This window comes from Leptodactylus fuscus, chromosome 4, assembly GCF_031893055.1.
Source record: "Leptodactylus fuscus isolate aLepFus1 chromosome 4, aLepFus1.hap2, whole genome shotgun sequence".
NCBI classification, from domain to species: Eukaryota; Metazoa; Chordata; class Amphibia; order Anura; family Leptodactylidae; genus Leptodactylus; species Leptodactylus fuscus.
Window position 1 is genome coordinate 67,791,834 of NC_134268.1, and position 23,852 is coordinate 67,815,685.

General features: G+C 41.9%; 1 protein-coding gene across 1 annotated transcript in view; it reads right to left on the reverse strand.

Moving 5' to 3' along the window:
• The window catches only part of ANKRD29 (ankyrin repeat domain 29), a 54,962-nt gene that overhangs the window by 5,158 nt on the left and 25,952 nt on the right, over nucleotides 1–23,852 (reverse strand). The window contains exons 7-9 of the mRNA XM_075271968.1: nucleotides 13,181–13,279; nucleotides 2,291–2,389; nucleotides 951–1,049 (exon numbers count right to left, since the gene is read on the reverse strand). Coding sequence (XP_075128069.1) covers nucleotides 951–1,049; nucleotides 2,291–2,389; nucleotides 13,181–13,279 — 297 coding nt within the window. The remainder of the gene's footprint in view (nucleotides 1–950; nucleotides 1,050–2,290; nucleotides 2,390–13,180; nucleotides 13,280–23,852) is intronic.

The window sequence follows — 23,852 nt, forward strand, 5'->3', positions numbered from 1 at the left end:
ACCATAGGGTGTGGATGTCGATTAACGCTAGGTTCACACTAGCGCTCAGATTTCCATTCTTCAGGTCCGCTAGGTTTCTGCCCAGTTTCCGACAATTTTAGATCTTGAGTCTGGCTCATTAGACCGCTCGGCCATCCTGACACATCGTTTCCAACAATTTTATACTGAAATTGTCAGAGGGAAAAGTACGGCTTGCAGGACTTTTCTCTCCACCTATTTTAAGCAGAACAGGGGATGGAATCCACCAATGCTAGTGAGAACCTAGCGTTACATATACCAATAGACTGATCATAAACTAAAGTATTTCCAGCTAATCTGTTCCTTTTGGAATAGAAATACTAATTTGGCAATAAACCCCACATCATGTTAGTAGGCTTATTAATTGAGTCATGCATGATGTTAAGGGGGCTGCCCCTAGAGGGCAGCATACAGAGGCACTGTTCTCCTAATTACATCCTGGAGAATAGATTTGCATATTTTTTACCCAGAATCCCTAGTGGAGCAGGAATGACTTATAAGTCTCTGTACGCCTTTGTAGGCAAACACTCTCCCTAATGTGTATGATTATCCCCTGACTAAAGTATTTCAGAAACTAAATGTCTAAAACTTAAAACTAATATTACATTTACATAACTTCTCCTTGTGTTACCTAAAACTTCAGTGTTAATCTCTAAGTAGATGCTAGGTTCACGCTAGCATTCAGGTCACTGGTGTTTGTGTCCTCCTTGCAGGTCTCTTTCCTCCACCAATTTCAGGTGGAATCTGCAGCAGATTCTCCTATGGAGACTCCAACACAGATGTGAACCTAGCCTTAACAATATATTAAATGTGATGCTTTATAATTATAATCAGGGCAATAAAAATCCTTTAATAAAACTTGATTCAGTAGATAATGTCTAGAGCCACAGATTACATCATTGGTAACTACTGACAGGTCACCGTGGTCTTACAGTCCTCACAGCGTCCCGATCAGCTCCTCTCAGCAGAAGGACTCTCACCACCTCACTGTATCCCAGCTGTGCCGCTATCCACAGAGACGTCGTCCCATCCTGATTGGAAAGAACATTGCTGTAAGTTGTGGTATATGGGAGACTTCTTTGTGTATTTGTTTGCCTGAAAGGGCACAGACCATAATATCAGGTGTTTTAGGGCATCTTTTATAAGGGCATTTTCTTGGTGTTATAACATTACTGGTCCTGTATGCAACCATGCTGCTTAATCTTATTGCAATGTTAAATATAAGCATGTACATATATACTGTATACAGCATTGTCATCAATTTCAAAAAGCACCATTGAAATACTACTCCAAAATTACCAGCAGATGGCGATATGCACTTTACTGTGATTTTTGTATCAGTTATCTAGCTCACTATAAACTCATTGCTAGCCCCCCATTAAGATGTACTATATGGAAGCATGATAGGTCTGAGACCAATACCTTCATATTCTTCCAGAGGCCAATATGTTTTTAGAAGTGTATTTCCTCGATTACAATCCCTGCGATATTGTGAGAACTTTAACTGTCATATTTTTTTTATTATCCTGTTTTTCATTAACTTTTTTACTTGAAGATCTTGTTCAGGTATATAAAAACATGTCTGTTTTTTTCTAAAAGCAGCGCAACATCAGTCCATGGTTTGCATCTGTTCAGTCCACTGGTGCGAATGGAGACAAGCTGTGGACAGGTGTGGTATAGTTCTTGAAAGAAAGCTGCCACTTTATATTGTAATGGATAAGCCCTTTAAGACGAACAGAGTCTAACAAGTCTGTCTAGCTCTCAAGGAGTCCAAAGGCTGGAGCTTCAGTGATAGCTTTAACTGGTCACATTCTCGCACACAAGTGAATGAGAGGTCATCCGATGGGCCAGGTCACTGAACTTGCTACATTAGACACACAGATTTAAGTTATGGGTTATATTGTATAAGAACAAAGATCTTCTCATAACATAAATAGGTAAAAACTTTTCTGAAAAGTTTTGATAAATGAAAAGCATTTAACACAATACCTATAGGAAATCAGTTGCTGTATAGCAGTGACATTGCATCGTGTGAATAGGCGGTAGAGGTTAGCCTAGAAGGAATTGTGCTCTTTGGACACCTTAAACAATCCATATTCTTGGAACTAGTTCATAGACCTATCCTTAGTTTGTAGATGACACAGAAACAGCTTTCTTGGTCAAACATTAAACTTATAAGACATGGGGAGAGTGCAGTTGTAAAGTACACAGAGTAAGCAGGTTATACTGGCTGCAGAGGGAGGATAGAGAAAAACTGGAGGCATACGGTCACCTGTCGTGGTTGATTCGCCTTCGCTCCAAATGTCAGCAATAACCGAACCACATCCACATAACCTCCTTGGGCTGCGAGAAACAGTGAACCTGCCCCATCCTGAACAAAATAAAAATGATAAAGAAGAAGGTATCAAAACTAACATGTATCTACATAGAACAAGACCTGAAAGCCAAGTACTAAAAGACCTAACATGAACGAAACCTAACCTTACAACAACGTTGCATAAATCAATATGTGTACATGGGGAATAACACTATTTATGGCCATTGCATGCGTTATAATTTGCATTTTAGCAGTTTCCCCTCTGCAGGCTCTTTCTTTAATGTCCTTCAGCTTTGCCCGGCCAATTAATTGAATTAATTCAACATTTTTAACTGAACACAATTATATTAATTTGTATTTCAATGGAATAAAATCAGACTGCTAAGCTGGGCAGAAAAGAGGCAGGAATCATGATAAAACAATGTCTAATAAATGAATAGTACAGTAGAATATAAGAAACTTTGTAATATATCTTATTTAAGAAATCGGTTTTCTTCTACAATGATCAGGCTGAGTTACTTTTTACATATAAAGGGGAAGAGGAGGAAGCTGGACACCATTCTTTCTAGATAAGAATGAGGCTATAAAACAAGTATCAGCCTTCTTCCCTCCCCCTCTCCGTAGAGTTCTGTTTTTGATCTGGATACAACTATAAAATGTAAGCAAAAACACTATAAATAAGGAGGAAGAGAACACTCTAATAAACTAATATGTGCTCCAGCTACACCCTATGTGCTACTACCACTATATCAGTGTTCTGGAAAAAAAAAGTGCAAATAAAAAAATCAAAGACTATATTGCTCAAAATTTGATAGGAAAAAATGTCGCACAACAGAACGGTGATGTGTATCTCAGGTCTAGTTTTATAAATCAATTTTTTTATTTTTTTTTTGTGTGTAAATTGATTTTATAAAGGTTTTTAGATCAGTGACAGGAAAAAAATAACATAATCAAAGACTTATCGGATAACATCGCCATGTTTTTTTGGTATATTTTCTGTCATTACTTATATTCATGCGTAATAATTTTTCATCCATGTCAAAGTGTTTTCAGTCTCTGGTATGTATACCCCCAGGCAGAAAACAGATTGAACAATTACTTCAACCTTTTGTAATGTTAACCAAGAAAAAGACAAACTGAAAGGATTGATCAATCCTTATCTGTCTGTCTTTCTATGTGACAGCCATTACTACTCTCTCTGTGCTGCAGTCACTTGCTTTCTATGCAGCAGCACATTATAAAAAAAAAAGACGTGTCCCTGGTAAGAAAAAGTTATTACATTGGAGTCCCAATGCTTTGGCTCCGGGACAGTGAGCACTCTGTAGCACGGCAGATAAACATGTATTTTCAGATGTGGTCGATTTGTTAAGGATTAAGAAAATCTGCAACAAATTACAGTACAATGCAAGTGAAAAAAGTTTTATAAAACAGACTTTAGGTCATTGTTGAAATTTTCTAAAACTGCAAGATGCCTTGTTCTGCTTCAGATTTTACCCTTTGCAGTTCATAAGAATATTCTAATACATCTGGGGTTACATTAAACCATGTTCATACATGGGGCCCAAGGCAAATAAGGAAAAATTTTTTCCCCTTACAAGCCATAAAATCAATTCATAATGATAGTGTCATTGGATTTTGGGTGCGGTTCTGTTGTCCCAGTCAGTGGGAGGTTTGCTCTGGCTTCAACTCATCTGAATTCTCTGTCCGCTTCTTACTTCACCATTCACCCATTTCTAAGGGAGCGTTCACACTACCGTCATTGTCCGACAGGTAGTGTCCGCTGCTAGTGTCCGTTCAAAATCTTGTACGGACATTAGCAGCGGACATTAGCTGTGTCCGTGACATTTTTCATTCATTTAAATGGCGATCGGGTGCGTTGTTTTGCACTCCGTGCCCTTCCTTCACTGTCCATTCCTACAGATGTCCGACTTTTCAAGCGGACAACAAAACCCGACGTAGGTTTTTTTGAAAAGTCGGACATCTTTAGGAACGGACAGTCAAGGACAGGCAAGGAGTGTAAAAGAACGCACCCGATCGCCATTTAAATGAATGAAAATTGTCACGGACACAGCTAATGTCCGTGCAAGATTTTGAACGGACACTACCTGTCGGACACTGACGGTAGCGTGAACACCCCCTTATCCTAGTAGTTTGGAAGCAGGCAGAGGCAATGTAGTGCTGTCAGCTACTCCTAAGCCACTGGAAGCAGAGACTAGAGTAGACTACGGAGGAACCACAAGAAGCATGATACCATGTCAGGGCCACTAAAGAAGCATTGTACAGTCTTGGGGCAAAAAAAGCAACGTGGTTAGGAATGAGTGTAGCCAAAGTGGGTATTAGTGAGGTTGGAGACAGGGGCTTACAATAATAATAATAATAATAATAATACATTTTATTTATATAGCGCCAACATATTCCGCAGCACTGTACAATTTATAGGGTTCAGATACAGACATACATAACAAAGAACGTCATTTCACACAATGGGACTGAGGGCCCTGCTCAAAAGAGCTTACAATCTATGAGGTAGAGGGGGTGACACAAGAGGTAGCAGGGGCGGCATTGCTTATACAATGTTCAGACAATTTTGTGCATTAGGAATTGTGATAGGCTTGTCTGAAAAGATGCGTCTTTAGTTTACAATATCTAAATTCACTCTGTTAAAGGGCTTGTCCAAGCAAAAATGGACAACCCTTTTAACTGTTAAATCAGCTGGGGCATTGGAAAAAATAAAATTCATACCCACCTGTCCCCGATGCTCCGGAGTCCTTCCAACGCATTCCATTTCTCCCGGGTCTCTTCCGGAAGATGCTGATTGGCTTCAACGGTCACATGAGTATAATAAGTGGAAACCCAGGGAAGGTGAGCAAACATAACAAACAGGGTTACTCAACTCCCCTGGGCTCCAGAGTGTCCTATTTGGGTCTCTTCTGGATTCCTAATTCATGTAAGGGCCACAATGGCATTGTGATGCACAAATGCAAGTTTTGTTACAGCAGCATGACCCACGTGACCCCTGAGGCTCAATCACAGGCCTCAGCGGCCCCTGACAAATCCAGGAGGCCAGAAGAGGCCAAAGAGGACACGCTGGAGCCTAAGGGAGGTGAGTAACACTGTTTGTTATATTCATTCAATTATCCTGGCCCTCCTCTTATTATATTCGGGGATCTAAAGAGAGCCCAAAGTATAATGATGGTAAATTCGGTTTGGGCATATTTGATTCAAATGCAACTGCTGGACAACCTCATGAATACTCTCCCAGAAAAACCTTGATTCACAAGGGTCATGATGGCTCAAGAAATCTCCTGTACCCCACCACAGTAATCAAATATGATGGGTGCCGCTACAGTTGATTACAAGGTTGGATTATAATGGGAGCAAATGTGCGGTTACTTGCCACAGGGCCCCCTTTCAGCCTCGGATCTTGGGCAGTCACGCATTTCGTTCTTATTGGGTGGGTGTCACCCTGATGATGGTCTTAAACCTTGTGTGCAGCTGTTTGACCATAGAAATCTATTACCTGAAGCAATTTCTTGTACTTTCAGAGTCAGTTTATAACTCCATAGTGAATGATGCTACGTAGCACTGGTGTTGCCACATACTTATCACCTCACTGCCCACTGCTAGTTCATGGCTGAGTTGCTGTTACTTCCAGATGGTTGCCCTCCATAATAATAGCAGTTGAGCAGGGCATATCTACCAGATAAAAAAATTTAATGAATTGACTTGTAGCAGAGGTGGCATTCTACAACAGGGCCATGTTCAAGGTCGCCAATGTTTGTCAATGGAGACTGCTGAACTTAGTGGTTAGTAGGGGTGTCCACATACTGTACTGTTGGCCACACAGCTTGTGTTATGCTTTAGGTGTATTGAACACTTTTGGCAGGCGTCACAGAGATTATTTTCTATCCCAGCTGTACCAAGCAGTTTTTACATCTTCATGTTGGTACAGGATTCATGAGTTAAAAATAAAGCTATAAGCAAGTGTAAGTAGATTATTAGTTATGTTGGCATGCTTCTCTTACCTCACCCAAGAGGTTTCCTCAGCGGACGCAAGTTAATATTGCAATTTCTTGTAAAAGTAATAATTGTTCTGGTTAAATAAGGTCAACCCACTCTCCCAGGGGCAAAAGTTTGGATTGCACAACTTTCTCTTCACCCCAAGTGACATATTTGTTACGCAACAGTTGCCTGAAAACTTGACATACTGTAGTTTCTTGTACAGAACAGGGGACCTTCCAGACTTCTGTACAAAAGTAAAGTGGTTGTCCATGATAAAAAATGTTTATAAATTAGCACAAGGGAGATGATAAAAAAAAAAAAAACATATTCACCTGTCCTCAGTGCTCTGGTACTTCCAAGCACAGTCCGGTCCAGTCCTGCTACTCCAATGTTCTCTTCATCCCCACATGACTGCTGAGACCAAACGGCAGGTTCAACGAAGTACATGGGACCTCACTACCTGTAATGTCCTCAGGTCCTTTCCTTAGACTGCTGAGGCCAATCAAGCCTTAGGATAGGGACCCATGATGTCACACCTGGCGAGGACTTATGCCGCAAGAAAACATCTACCATTTTTGAACAAAGAATGGAGGTCATGTAAGGTACGCGCATATGTGTCCACCCTTACCGTATCTTGAATTTGGTTATATACTTCAATTTTTCATTAAACTAATTCAATACATTATGAAGACATGATAGAAAAATCCACAACAGGCAGCAATTCACAACTTAACCACTGGGCATACGCATACAGCATATCATCTTGTAATGTAATCTTGTTGTATTAATACGGCCATCTTATTACATGCATATCTGGAATGTCGAGCCAAGAGTAAGGTATAAAAAAGGCCTATAGCTATACTATAATATAAGGCCAAGGGTGTGTTCACTTTATTACTGTCGATTACCTACCAAATGATTTCCCTATCAAAATCCACATAAAAAATTCACATTACAGTCCCTCTGGTTTCACATGTGTAAACTCAGCAGAATTTTGATATCATTGACAAGGAACAGAGAACATCAGGCTCTTTACTGTTGTGGTTATCATGATAAAAACAGCGCTAAAACCAGATAAATCCAAAACCCATGATGGGCTACAATTCCCAAAAAAGCACTGTTTGGCTACAAACAGCCACAGTACAGAATAGACTCCTTGGGACAGAACATCACAAAATTATGCAGCAGATCTAAGTATAATATATATGGCTGACACCCTGTGGCAGTACCCAAGAACAGAAATGAGTCATATCCCATGTACACCTGGTTGACATTAGTGTTTGGATTCCGTCTGGGGGAGTCTGCATGAGGACCCCTCTGAACGGAATACCAATCCAATTATAAGCATTGTGCAGTTAAAGCACATGGACCTCATAGACTATAATGGGGTCCATATGCTTGGTGCGCAATCTCGACACTAAACATGCGGAGAGGAAAGTAGATTGAAAAGTACTTTCCTCTCCGCATGTTTGTGAGCCAAGCACATGGACCCCATTATAGTCTATGTGGTCCAAGCGCTTTTACAGCACAGCGTTTTGCACTTGCGTTTGGTATTTCGTTCGGGGGGTGGGTCCCCATGTGGACTCACCCAGACGGAACCAAAACGCTAATATGAACAAGGGCTTAGATGTCATACTTAAAAGAAACTACAGCCTGAATACCTTCCTCATCATCATCTACTCTGTGTTGTGAATCATTTATTTATTGTCCCCTGGTAAATAGCTAAAAACCAATTCCAGAAAAGCAGAAAGTCATCTCTGCTCCAGAATACCACCAAAACAAAGTATAGCCGATCCCACAAAAAATGCCCTCAGATGATGGAACACTGGGACACTAAACCACCCACAAATCCTTATGAACTGGGGGTTTTAAGTCCCAAATTGCCCTGTTGAAAAGTCATATGTGCCTTGTAAAAGGCTTTATACTCACCCCGCCATTGTACTCCCAGCAGAGGAGTACCTCTCCGCTTCAGTGCACTCGCCCTGTACCTCCGGTACTTGGACAGAGAAGCTGGGGTGCACGTCCTCAACTTCACTGAAGAACTGCGCGAGTGCTGGGAGTGCCGGAGATGAGAGAGATGAGACTAATAGGACTCAGCTTTAGGTAAGTAAGAAGGTTTGTTTTTTAAAATAAAAAATAAAAAAAAGCGGGATGGATTTAAAACAGAGTGATTTGAGACATTAAATCCCTGGTCGATAAGGACCTGTGGGTAGTTTAGGGTCCCAAATCGACCTGACATGTTCCCTTTAAACATTTTTAAAAATATACATATATTGTAATGGGTGGGGTTTTTCATCTCTCCCAGAAAGAGTTAATAAAATGTAGTCAATAAGGTATTAGCACCCTGAAATAATGCAATTGAAAAATACAACCCATCTTGCAAAAATAAAGTCTTCAAAAAACTAGTCTTTGATGGAAAAATAAAAATGTTCTTGCGTTCAGAATGTGACAATGAAAAACTAGAAAAGAAATCATCCCAAAGGCTAAAACTGTCTGCTTCAGCAGTAAATCTATCTACCTACCCATTTGTCTGTCCTTATAAAAAAAAATCATATGTGAATCAACCTAACAATCCAGTTTGATATAATGAGGATACGTCACGGAGAAGCGTGCCCATTCTTGAGTTTATTATCACAACTCCTATAAAGTTATTGCCTAACACACCGCACTTTATAGAAGAGAGCAAATCCAGGCTTCCAGCAATCCAGGAGGGAACCTGAGACATTAAGTCACCTGTTGATTTTCCATTTCATGTAATAATAACATTAATTATGTTGAATTCGTTAACACAATGAGAAGGGTTTTTCTTTGCAAGGCTGCAGTGCTAACCACTGAGCCACCGTGTCGCCCCGTTTATGAGATTAATTTCAGACATCTATCATACTTATATGGCACTTTAAACATTGCACCTGCTCATGAGCTGAGGGGTGCCATAGCAGCCAGGTTTTCATTGTATTAAAAAGTGGAGCCCTCTCTTACCCTGAGCATTACCCTTCCAATACAGTATGTGACTGAGGCACCAGATCACCAGGCTGTAGAAGACTCCCAGGCCTCTCTTCAATACCCCTGAATGTAGGGAATATGTTGTTTTGACTGCACAGTGAACACCATAAAAACAAAACCCACAAGAAAATGGCTTTTGGAAAGCAGGGACTGACACAAAAATAAAATAAAAAACAAAAATGGTGGAAGAGATTAAAGAGGTTGTATGAGAAATGCAGTTTTCAGCAAGGAAGCCAAGGAAGGTGAAACCCCCCCCCCCCCCAAAAAAAAAAACAAAAAAAAACAACCCATTCTCTCCTATCCCTAGTGCTCTGGTGTCTGGCACCATGGTCTGGTCCTACTGTTCCCGGGGGTTGTGTTCTGGTGGTAGTCCTTGCCACACATAACTGTTGAGGCCAGTCAGTGGCCTAATGAAAGGAAACTCATATATGTCACCTGTTCCTTAGGCTGCTGGCTGGCCTCAGCAGTCATATGAGGCAAGGAATCCCACCGGAAGAGAGCCCTGGGACACAGCTGGACTTGACAACAGCTGGAAACATTTTATCACTTTTTTTTTTTTTCTTTTTAATTATTTGTCACCTTCTCCAGTCTCTTTGCAGAAAATTGTATTTCTTGGACAACCCTTTTAATATTGTGTATGTTGGTATGAACTATGGCTTCTAGCTATGTTCACACTATGTGGTTTCTGTAAGATACATAGTATGAGTGATATGTCCACAGAGAGGACATTGTCTTTCTTTTTCCTGTGCATGTATGGATGCACATATTTAGGAAGAGTCCCAAGTAAGGCTGCATGCACACGGAGTTACGTCGGGCTTGTAAAAATCCTCATTCACAGCCGTACACGCGAGTGCAGCGGACTGCTCCCAAACACTTCCCATTCACTTCAATGGGAGCGCTCGTAAAGCTGGCGTTACGAGCGCTCCCATTGAAGTGAATGGGAAGTGTTCGGGAGCCGTCCGCAGTGCTCGCGTGCACGGCTGTGAATGAGGATTTTTACAAGCCCGGCGTAACTCCGTTTGCATGCAGCTTTAGTATGATTGATTATCTAGGGCAACAGCTGGAATTTACAAATACTGAGTAACCACTTTGATATCCTAACCCAGTGGGGCTAGGTGACCAATTGTATTCAATGCCAGGCTTCATATCCCTTACAACGCTGAGGGTTCACCTCATTTTTGACAAGACCCACTCTATGCCTGGAGTGAAAATTAGACCAGTTATTGACTGGCATAGATTGGCAGCATCATTTATGACAGTTTTTTTACATAAATGATAATAAATATGGCGGAGTTTATAGCTCCGCACACAACATGTCCTCACCACCCCCCATTTGGTGGTGGAAAGTGGCATAGGCAGCTTAAAAACATGGACAATGTATGCTCAACTGACATTTAAAAATCGGAGACATTGGAAAATCTGACATAGAATAATAATAATTGACACTTGATGAACCCCATTATAGTCAATGGAGTTCGCAGGTGTCCATATTTAACTGATGTCTCATTGGTCTGGCTTTCTGCCATTTGGGTCCCCAAGCAGCCCAAAACTGTATTGATACTGTACTGATGACTTATTATTGCTTGAATTTTAAAATATTGTGAAATATTTTGAAATATTTGAACTATTCTAAGCAGGCTTGGATTTCTACCAATCAGAAAAGAACACCGCCCAGAAACAAATAGAACCACCCATGAGGTAATAGTCATTATGAGCAGTCAGCTGACTTGGCTCTCCACCAATCACAAAAGATCACCACCTACATTTCCACCAATCAGAGACCAGCACTGGGTATAAATAGCAGCTGATCATTTCCTTCATTCTTGGTTATTGTCTTGTATGGTAACCATTTTGTTCCTTGTGAACATGTCTCATAGAGAATGCAGTGGAATGAGCAGGTCGAGCAGAACATCCAGAGCTGGCCTGAAGTTTCTAGTTGACCATATTCATCACTTTCTGAGGAAAGGGAATTATTCCAAACTCTTCAGTGCTAATGCTCCAGTATTCCTGAATGCTGTGTTGGAGTACATGACTAAGGAGATCTTGTTCTTGGCAGGGTATGAAGCCTGGGCTTGGAGCTGTAACCATATCATACCCAACACAGCTGGAAATGCATCAGGATGTGGACCTGGATCGACTGTTTAAAAATGTCATCATACCCCAAGGGGGAGATGTCACCCGTGCTCCAAACCAGGCTGTATACCAGGTACTGCCACCTGCTGCCTTCTAAATGCCACTCTCACAGACCCATGACCCTTTTACTGGCCATCACTAATCTTATCATAAGCCTGCAAGGGTACGCTTACAGTGGTGGTTTTTAAAGTCCACTTGTGACTAAAACAGTTGCAAGTGGCGTTTTTACACCAACCTTGCTACTCTTCTACAAAGTGTTTGAAGTGAACCCCTTCCCCCTGAAATCTCAGCTTCTCTGTGCACTTTGCTAGGGCAGTCAGAGAGGTTATGTTTGTGGGTTGTAGTGACTTGTGTACACTAACATGACTATTTTATGGGTCCAAGTCTAGGCCTGATTCTGTGTCATATGTTGATGTGACAGCTGGTGTTATGTAATATGCTGAAGCATTAAAGGCATGCTTTCTGGCTCTTCCCTCATTATTTTGGTGATTGGGGGCTGTATACATATGCTGACTCCATTACACACATTAGACTGCAGTCTATATACTTTTTGAGAGGGCCACCCCTATAAAAAATTTAAAAAAAAAAAAAGGCATTTTTCTTCAAATTTGAGTGGTCAACTAAAAGAAGTTTCAGTGTATATACAAAGATGTTTTAATATTACAGTTAATTTATTACACTAAATCTTGTCATAAGATACTGTAAGTCATTTACTGTATGCTTACCACCTGTGTTATTACACTATATTATTCTCATAAGGGATCCATAGGCTTCATAAAGTCAATCAAAAAGTGGTCTATAGCACAAAAATGTTCACATATACTTGTTTCAGGTGATTTTTCAGGATCAGCTGTTGTGTGGATATATGGAGTCACATTATTTATGGTCATTCTATTCTGCAGTTTTTAGGAGTTTCCTCCTTATCATGCTGGATGTATAACTTACATTCCTCAATGATCTAGTAACTGTAGACTAGCTGTCATGCAGTGTATGTAGATGGCACTCTGCTCTGTAGCTGTCTACAACAACCTAAGGATCAAGCAAACCGTATATAAAGAAGTATTGACCTCTAGTTATGTGACAGAAAGTTCAGTATTCATATCCAGCAGAAAAGTATGCCTATGTCTGTTCTCTTCATCTCCTGTGCTTCTGTTCACTCCCCTCCCCTCCATACACTTCTATAGATATCAGTCAGTTGAGTAATGTGACCTGAAATGAATCTTGCAGTGCAGTGATATTCACAGTGAAAGTCATTTTAACAGAAGGAGGGGAGCAAGGAAACAGTCTGAGCAGAAATGGACTTTGCTCTGATAAGATATATAATTTTTTTTAATTATTATTTAATGTCCTATTTATTTGTGTAAAGTTTATTGAAACGGCAGTTTCTATATGAGAATTATATGGATTCATTTTAGAAGCCTTTGAGGGGTAATAATATTGGTGTAGTTTAGAGATTACATTTAATATATTTATCTTACATTGATTGATTAGTGTCAATGGACAATTGGATCCCATACCTTTATGTATATGCATTTGTAGTAATTTTATGTAATAAGTATTTTAAGATACGTTGTAAACATTACATCTGTAATTTATATTCAGTGATCAACCATTTTAATGTGGCTGAACTGGATGGACATTCCTGTTGGGATTCCTCCACGCTCATTGACAGTAATTAATTGTAATGACTGCTTCGTTAGTACTTACACAGAGCTGGTCATGGATGTTGGCTCCATTTTTTAACAGGGTTTCAACAACTTTGCAATGTCCATGCTGACAGGCTGCTAATAATGCTGTGCCTCCGTCCTATGGAGAGAAACAAAGGAAATTAGTGCTTTATATGTATTCACTCCCATGGGACGCTACTGCACAAATATACAGCTTACTGTTTACTGCTACAAACAATAGCTCATTTGTGGCTGGCTATATACATAACTAGTGCACACAGCGATATACACGTCAGAAACACATCTATATCCATAACTACTACACACAGCGATATACATGAGAAACACATCTATATCCATAACTACTGCACACAGCGATATACACGTGAGAAACACATCTATGTCCATAACTACTGCACACAGCGATATACACGTCAGAAACACATCTATATCCATAACTACTACACACAGCGATATACACGTGAGAAACACATCTATGTCCATAACTACTGCACACAGCGATATACACGTCAGAAACACATCTATATCCATAACTACTACACACAGCGATATACACGTGAGAAACACATCTATGTCCATAACTACTGCACACAGCGATATACATGAGAAACACATCTATGTCCATAACTACTGTACACAGCGATATACACGTGAGAAACACATCTATGTCCATAACTACTGCACACAGCGATATACACGTCAGAAACACATCTATATCCATAACTACTACACACAGCGATATACACGTGAGAAACACATCTATGTCCATAACTACTGCACACAGCGATATACATGAGAAACACATCTATATCCATAACTACTACACACAGCGATATACACGTCAGAAACACATCTATGTCCATAACTACTGTGCACGGCGATATACACGTGAGAAACACATCTATATCCATAACTACTGCACACAGCGATATACATGAGAAACACATCTATATCCATAACTACTACACACAGCGATATACACGTCAGAAACACATCTATATCCATAACTACTGTGCACGGCGATATACACGTGAGAAACACATCTATATCCATAACTACTACACACAGCGATATACACGTCAGAAACACATCTATAGCCATAACTACTGCACACAGCGATATACATGAGAAACACATCTATATCCATAACTACTGCACACAGCGATATACATGAGAAACACATCTATGTCCATAACTACTGCACACAGCGATATACATGAGAAACACATCTATGTCCATAACTACTGCACACTGCGATATACACGTCAGAAACACATCTATATCCATAACTACTGCACACAGCGACATACATGAGAAACACATCTATATCCATAACTACTGCACACAGCGACATACACGTCAGAAACACATCTATATCCATAAGTACTGCACACAGCGATATACATGTGAGAAACACATCTATATCCATAACTACTGCACACAGCGATATACACATCAGAAACACATCTATGTCCATAACTACTGCACACAGCGATATACACGTCATAAACACATCTATGTCCATAACTACTGCACACAGCGACATACACGTCATAAACACATCTATGTCCATAACTACTGCACACAGCGATATACATGTGAGAAACACATCTATATCCATAACTACTGCACACAGCGATATACACGTCAGAAACACATCTGTATCCATAACTACTGCACACAGCGATATACACGTGAGAAACACATCTATATCCATAACTACTGCACACTGCGATATACACGTCAGAAACACATCTATATCCATAACTACTACACACAGCGATATACACGTCAGAAACACATCTATATCCATAACTACTGCACACAGCGAAATACACGTCATAAACACATCTATGTCCATAACTACTGTGCACAGCGATATACACGTCAGAAACACATCTATATCCATAACTACTGTGCACGGCGATATACACGTGAGAAACACATCTATAGCCATAACTACTGTGCACAGCGATATACATGAGAAACACATCTATATCCATAACTACTACACACAGCGATATACACGTGAGAAACACATCTATAGCCATAACTACTGCACACAGCGATATACATGAGAAACACATCTATGTCCATAACTACTGTACACAGCGATATACACGTGAGAAACACATCTATAGCCATAACTACTGCACACAGCGATATACATGAGAAACACATCTATATCCATAACTACTGCACACTGCGATATACATGTCAGAAACACATCTGTATCCATAACTACTGCACACAGCGATATACACGTGAGAAACACATCTATATCCATAACTACTGCACACTGCGATATACATGTCAGAAACACATCTATATCCATAACTACTGTGCACAGCGATATACACGTCAGAAACACATCTATATCCATAACTACTACACACAGCGATATACACGTCAGAAACACATCTATATCCATAACTACTGCACACAGCGACATACACGTCATAAACACATCTATGTCCATAACTACTGTGCACAGCGATATACACGTCAGAAACACATCTATATCCATAACTACTGTGCACGGCGATATACACGTGAGAAACACATCTATAGCCATAACTACTGCACACTGCGATATACATGTCAGAAACACATCTGTATCCATAACTACTGCACACAGCGATATACACGTCAGAAACACATCTATATCCATAACTACTGCACACAGCGATATACACGTCAGAAACACATCTATATCCATAACTACTACACACAGCGATATACACGTCAGAAACACATCTATATCCATAACTACTGCACACAGCGACATACACGTCATAAACACATCTATGTCCATAACTACTGTGCACAGCGATATACACGTCAGAAACACATCTATATCCATAACTACTGTGCACGGCGATATACACGTGAGAAACACATCTATAGCCATAACTACTGTGCACAGCGATATACATGAGAAACACATCTATATCCATAACTACTACACACAGCGATATACACGTGAGAAACACATCTATAGCCATAACTACTGCACACAGCGATATACATGAGAAACACATCTATGTCCATAACTACTACACACAGCGATGTACATGAGAAACACATCTATATCCATAACTACTGCACACAGCGATATACATGAGAAACACATCTATGTCCATAACTACTGCACACAGCGATATACATGAGAAACACATCTATGTCCATAACTACTACACACAGCGATATACACGTGAGAAACACATCTATATCCATAACTACTGTACACAGCGATATACATGAGAAACACATCTATATCCATAACTACTGCACACAGCGATATACATGAGAAACACATCTATATCCATAACTACTACACACAGCGATATACACGTCAGAAACACATCTATGTCCATAACTACTGTGCACGGCAATATACACGTGAGAAACACATCTATATCCATAACTACTACACACAGCGATATACACGTGAGAAACACATCTATATCCATAACTACTACACACAGCGATATACACGTGAGAAACACATCTATAGCCATAACTACTGCACACAGCGATATACATGAGAAACACATCTATATCCATAACTACTGCACACAGCGATATACATGAGAAACACATCTATGTCCATAACTACTGCACACAGCGATATACACGTGAGAAACACATCTATAGCCATAACTACTGCACACAGCGATATACATGAGAAACACATCTATATCCATAACTACTACACACAGCGATATACATGAGAAACACATCTATATCCATAACTACTACACACAGCGATATACACGTGAGAAACACATCTATGTCCATAACTACTGCACACAGCGATATACATGAGAAACACATCTATGTCCATAACTACTGCACACAGTGATATACACGTGAGAAACACATCTGTATCCATAACTACTACACACAGCGATATACACCTGAGAAACACATCTATGTCCATAACTACTGCACACAGCGATATACATGAGAAACACATCTATATCCATAACTACTGCACACAGTGATATACACGTGAGAAACACATCTGTATCCATAACTACTACACACAGCGATATACATGAGAAACACATCTATATCCATAACTACTGCACACAGTGATATACATGAGAAACACATCTATATCCATAACTACTGCACACAGTGATATACACGTGAGAAACACATCTATATCCATAACTACTGCACACAGCGATATACATGAGAAACACATCTATATCCATAACTACTGCACACAGTGATATACACGTGAGAAACACATCTATATCCATAACTACTACACACAGCGATATACATGAGAAACACATCTATATCCATAACTACTGCACACAGCGATATACACGTGAGAAACACATCTATGTCCATAACTACTGCACACAGCGATATGCATGAGAAACACATCTATATCCATAACTACTGCACACAGCGATATACACGTGAGAAACACATCTATGTCCATAACTACTGCACACAGCGATATACATGAGAAACACATGCGACCACCCCGGGAGAACCGTGCAGGAGGCTGGACTGTCACGGTGACCTTATTGGCACCAGAACTCCCAGGAGAGGTGCACAGGGAAATAGGCAGAGTCAGTTAAATGTGACGCCAGTTGGAGTATTGAGACACCCGCTGGTCCCTGGGCTGAGATGGTGATGTGGGTGCCAGTGCTCTACTCCAACAAAGAGCTTTAGCCCAGGGCTTAGCTGCAAGGAAGGCAATGTCCAGGCCAGGATCAGTAGAAGTCCTCACTGCTTTATTGTAACAGGCACCTGCTGGTCACTTGTTCTGTAGCAGTGAGCTGTGGCACAGTGGCTTGTAGCTGGATGACACCTTCCCATGTATTATCAGAGAGTCTAAGATGTCTGCAGATCCAGCTTCTGGTCTACTGCAGGGGCTCAGTTACCTTGTAGAGGTAGGTGCAGGCTGCCAGGGTTATAGCTCTGCTCAGCCTGATGTAATTCCTGTCCTCTTACTGATAGTGATGGGGGCGCTGTCACACAGCTTCTCTGTCCTGCTGTTGCTGTGGCAATCCTCACAACACAGTGTCTGACACACAAGATGGCCACTGCCACCCTTCTCCTGGCTTCTCCTTCCCTGGCTCTTACAGAATACTACTTCCTCTCCCTGCTATGACTATTTCCTGTTCCAGCTACAGATCCACCCACTATAGTGTGTGTTGCTATGGAGACCACAGCTCACTAGGACAAGTGAAACCAGAGAACAATAGCTTAACAACATTACACAAATGAATACAGAATACACATGGCAACATATACAAACTATCATAACATGTAAGGCACTTATATGGCCAAATAACCATTAGTAACTCCTGTGAGGGGGTTACATCCCTCCCTTCTTGAATGTAGCACGTCCTCGGGCTACCAATAACACAGAAAACAGTCAATGGCTTAAATATTCCATAGTCCAAAGTAAATGGAATAAACGTTAAATGGGTTAGGAACAAATAATAAACATAGAGGTAGAACTTTGGGCAGTCCAAGCATGGTGTCGCCACTATGGCACCAGGTATATGGCTTATTTGTTGAAGTGAAGATAAGTTTCCAAGGCAGATGATCAGCTGAAATGCACAGTCTACTATGGCTGATCTGGGCATGCTCCTTTAAGGGCTGTAGCGAACTGAGGGTTTACCCTTGTTTACCCTTTGGGATCTCCTTTGAGAAATTGTTTCAGGCTCTGAGGCCTCCTCTCTGTCAACAGGGAGTACCTGAGTATCCGGAGTCTCTGACACAAAGTCCTCTAAGGAAATGGAGTCACTTGTTTCCCTTGACACAGAGCGAGTCTCTCTTTGCAACGGTGTAACCGTAGGTCTCACAAAGAAGTATAAGTTAGGGGAAGCCAGAGCAAGTCCTAATTCTGTACCATATTGGCCAGGAATGGGTATACAGGGTAATGTCCGTCTTGGTTGTGACAGAGCGTGTGGAGTAGCCGGTAACCGACGGGTCACTCTTGGACTTGTATAAGAGGAGGGACAGACTTTGAGATCATCTCGAGACACTAGCTGGGATGGACCTTCTCCATCCTCTGGAACAATTTTACACACTTTAGAGTTATCATGTGGTGCCTCTTGGACAACATAGGCTTTGTCTTCCCAACGATCCTCTAACTTATGATGCCTAACATGTCGCCTTTTTAGGACCTTATCTCCAGGTTGCAAGGGTTGAGCATTTGCTCCTTTGTCATACTGGAGAGCCTGTTTGTGTCTAGCCTGGTCCAGAGATTTACACACAAGTTCCTGAAGTTCTCTACTAACCCTTAGTCTTTCTGCTACCCAAGTGTCATTTGGTAAAGGTGGGGACCTAACCTCTGTAATCACTCCCATTTGGTGATCAGCGGGGAGCTGCCCTATCTGTCCTCTAAGGAGGTATGCAGGAGTGTACCCTGTGGAATCCTGTCTGGTGTTATTATAGATCTCAGTGATCTCTGGCAATAGCTCTGGCCACTCAGATCGTTTTTCACGGGCAACTGTTCTCAGCATGTTGATAATGATTTGATTGGCTTTTTCACAAAGCCCATTACCCTGGGGATGGTAGGCTGTAGTGCGGATCTTTTGACACCCATAGAGGTTGCAGAACTCTTGAAAAAGCTCTGACTCAAATGCAGGACCTTGATCAGTAAGGATCTTTTCAGGATAACCGTAGGGTCGCCCAAAATGTCTTTGGAATTCCCGAGCTGCTGTTTTACCAGTGAGATCTTTTACTGGGACTACAACCATGAATTTTGAAAAATGATCAATCATTGTTAATGCATAAGTGTAACCTGACCGACTTGGAGTCAACTTGACGTGGTCAAGCGCTACCAACTCTAGTGGTCTGACTGTGACAATGCCCTGTAGAGGGGCCCGTTGGTAAGATCCTCTCCGCAAAGCACATTGTGCACAATCCCGGCACCACTGTTCAATTTGAGGGCGCATTCCCACCCAGTAGAAACGATCCTTAATGGTTCGTTCTGTCTTTTGGGCATTGAAATGTCCTGACTGATTATGATACGCATCCAAGATCAAAGGAGCGTCTTGTCTTGGTATCACAATCTGAAACACTCGCTCATGGGTACGAGGATTTACATAACGGCGGACCAGTTTTCCCTGCAGATAGGTTAAACGACCGCGCTCTCGCCAAAGATTTTGAAGTTCAGGGCTTGCATTGTTATCTGGATCTATTGAATTAGAATCTTTTAAAAGGTCTTTTAATCTTTGCAATGTTGGATCTTGTTTTTGGACTTGTTCCCAATCCATATGATGGAGGGACTCAACTCGCACGGTCTGAAGGGTACAATATTTGGTCCGGACATTTTGATTAACACGTTGAGTGACTTTGTCATAGAAGTCAGGGAGTTCAACTTCTTCCCATATGTCAGGGTCATCTAGGTCATTAGTTGACTCTTGGGGTAACCGAGATAAAATGTCAGCATTAACATTCTCCCTCCCTGCACGGAATTTTAAGGTAAACTGATAATTGGCAAGACGTGAAGCCCAACGCTGCTCAATTGCTCCCAATTTGGCAGTGCTAAGATGGGTCAGAGGATTATTATCTGTGTATGCAACAAAAGGAGTGGCGGTGAGATAATGATGGAATTTTTCGGTAACCGCCCAAACCAAGGCCAGAAACTCCAACTTAAAGGAGCTATAGTTAGAGTCATTACGTTCAGTCGCCCGAAGCGATCGACTGGCAAATGCAATGGGTCTAATCAAACCTTCTTGTTTCTGGGACAGGACAGCACCAAGTCCAGTTTTACTTGCGTCTGTTTGCAGAATGAACGGTTTACTGTAGTCAGGGTAAGCAAGGACATTTGGACCGACTAAGGCCGCTTTTAATTCATCAAATGCTTTTTGCATTTCAGGGGTCCATTGGATAGTTGGACTCTTACCAGATCGGGTGGTAGACTGACCTACCAGTACAGCCTGTAAGGGTGCAGCAATCCGGGCAAAGTTTTTTACAAATCGGCGGTAATAACCGGCGAACCCAAGGAATCTACGGATGTCTTTTACCGTTTCAGGAGTTGGCCAGTCGCGTATCCGTTCAGTGTACTGAGGATCTGGCGACACCCCATCAGCGCTCACAATGTGTCCCAGGTATTGGATTTCAGATTTTAGGAGATGGCATTTGGAAGGCTTGAGTTTCAGACCATAGCGATCCAAAGACTCAAACACTCTCGCAAGGTGATCCAAATGCTCTGCATATGTCCTGGAGTAAACAATTATATCATCCAGATATAACAGGACAGACTCAAAGTTTAGATGACCTAAACAGAATTCCATGAGCCTTTGGAATGTGGCAGGCGCATTACACAACCCAAATGGCATCCGGTCAAATTCAAACAGACCCATTGGTGTTGTGAAGGCAGTTTTTTCAGCATCAGCTGGGGACATAGGGACCTGCCAGTATCCACTGGTAAGGTCCAGGACAGAGAAGTAGGCTGCAGACTGAAGAGCTGCAAGGGACTCCTCTATCCGGGGCAGCGGATACGCATCCTTGTGGGTGATATCATTCAATTTGCGGTAATCCACGCAAAGGCGAATGGTACCGTCCTTCTTTTTGACAAGTACTAAGGGAGCAGCCCAAGGGCTTCGGCTGTCCCTTATGACACCAGAATCCTTCATGTTTTGGAGTAAGCCTTTTACTTGTTGGTATTGTGCTGGGGGAATGGGCCTATGTCTTTCCTTGATGGGAGGATGATCACCAGTTTGAATTGTGTGTTCTACTGCAGTGACATGCCCAAAGTCCATAGGGGACTTGCTGAAAATGTGTTCGAATTCGTGAACTACCCGCAATACCCCTTCCAGCTGAGATGAAGGCGTCTCAGGGGTTCCAAGGTGAATCTCTTGCCACCATTCTTTTTGCTCCCCAGTGGGGGTATCTGTGGGTTGTGATTTGGTGGTCTGAGCTTCACAATGGACTCTTTGGAGGCAATCAACATCCTGAACTCTGGATAATTTGGCAACCACTGTATACCGAGGTAGTGTAACTTCAGAATCCCCAAAATTCAACAATTGTATAGGGACTCGTCCATGGGTCACCTTAGCCAAACTACGGGCAGCAATAACTGTACGATCCGTAGGCATTGACTCGATGAGCACGGAGTAATCCCTGCCTTTGACACCAAACCTGGCCCGGCACCAGACCATCATCACATGACCAGGTGGTAAGATGATGGGTCTAGCGTCAGTCACCCTAGCTTTTCCAATCTCACCTTGGGAAAGTTGGACCTGTTGTTGTTGGACCAAAACCTTAATGGCCTTATGGTAGATGTGTCTCTCTTTTGGAGCGACTATTTGAAGAGTGTCAGACAAGGCAGCAATGGCTTCATCAAAACAATTAACTAAGACATTGGTCCCAATGATGATGGAGGGAGTGTCTCTGTCTTTGGCAACGTCCACAATGACAATCCCTTGATCCTTCAGTTCGGTTTTGCCAATCTTAAGGGTGGCTAGGAAGTATCCTACCTGTTTAAGTTCTTGTCCATTGCTGGCAATTAGAGTCACATGCTCATGAGGATTGCATGGTTGTAGCTGATCTTGAGACCAATATTTTTCAAACTGGGCAAGGGGCATGGTAGTCATCTGTGATCCCGTATCCAAGAGAGCAGTCAGTGGGATGTTGTTCATATTGATGGAAAGGATAGGACGGTCTCCAATGAAACGTCGGCCCCATTCAGGTGATAGTGGACCATGGTGGTGGTTGTCTCCTGGGGGTAGGTCCTCTGCCCCAGGATGGCCTAGTTTAAAGACTGGCATTCTCGTTCAACGTGTCCTGGTAAATGACAACTTCGACAGATGGGCCTTCCGCATGAATCAAACTGGTCCGTGACCCTGCGACCGGGTCGGAATAACGGTCTGCGTGAATACTGACGTGGCGAAGGTCGCTGCCAGTGCCGGGATGAGGGAGACCTCGGTGGTGTCAGCTGAAGGTCCTCCACTTTTTTGCAAAGCTTAATTAGATTCCTTGAAAGTTCAGCGATTTGTCCTTGGAGTTCAATGTTGGAGTCAGAAGGTTGGATCTGTGCGCACTGAGCAATGGATTGTTGGATTACACAGGGCGGAGGTGCTGTAGAAGCTGAGGGCACATTATGCTGCTCCTCTGGCATTGTGTCCACTTTAAGGATTTGGATGGCTGTCTCTTTAAATAGGTTGAAGGGTCGGTCAGGGTCTTGAGAGTTAAGCATACGTAGTTGCATTTTAACTGCATCAGGTGTAGCACCCTCAATGAATTGCTCCTTCAGCGTGCAATCATAATTGTGAAGCTCATGAGGATCTAGTTGTGCAACCTGGCGGAGAGCTTCATCCAAGCTCAGAGCATAGTCTCTAAGACTTTCACCTGCGTTCTGCTTGCGGCTAAAGAACCGAGCTTTTAGTTCTGACAGAGTCTTAGTTTCAAATATGGCGCGCAGTTTATCAAAAATTTGCTTAACAGTTTGTTTCTCCTTAACATTCCAGGACTTAACTTCACGGAGGGCTAGTCCTCCCATCTGACCCATTAACATAGCAACATTCTGCTCAGCAGTGAGGGGATAAACTTTGAAAGTTGCTTGCATCTTTTCTTTAAAGTCCTTTAGGGTATTTGGCTCGCCTACATAGAGCGGCAGCCATGGCACACCTGGGTAATAAGGCATTGTGATTGGCATTACTGCAGCTGTGGGGGTTGAAACACTACACCCCTCTTCCTCATCCTCA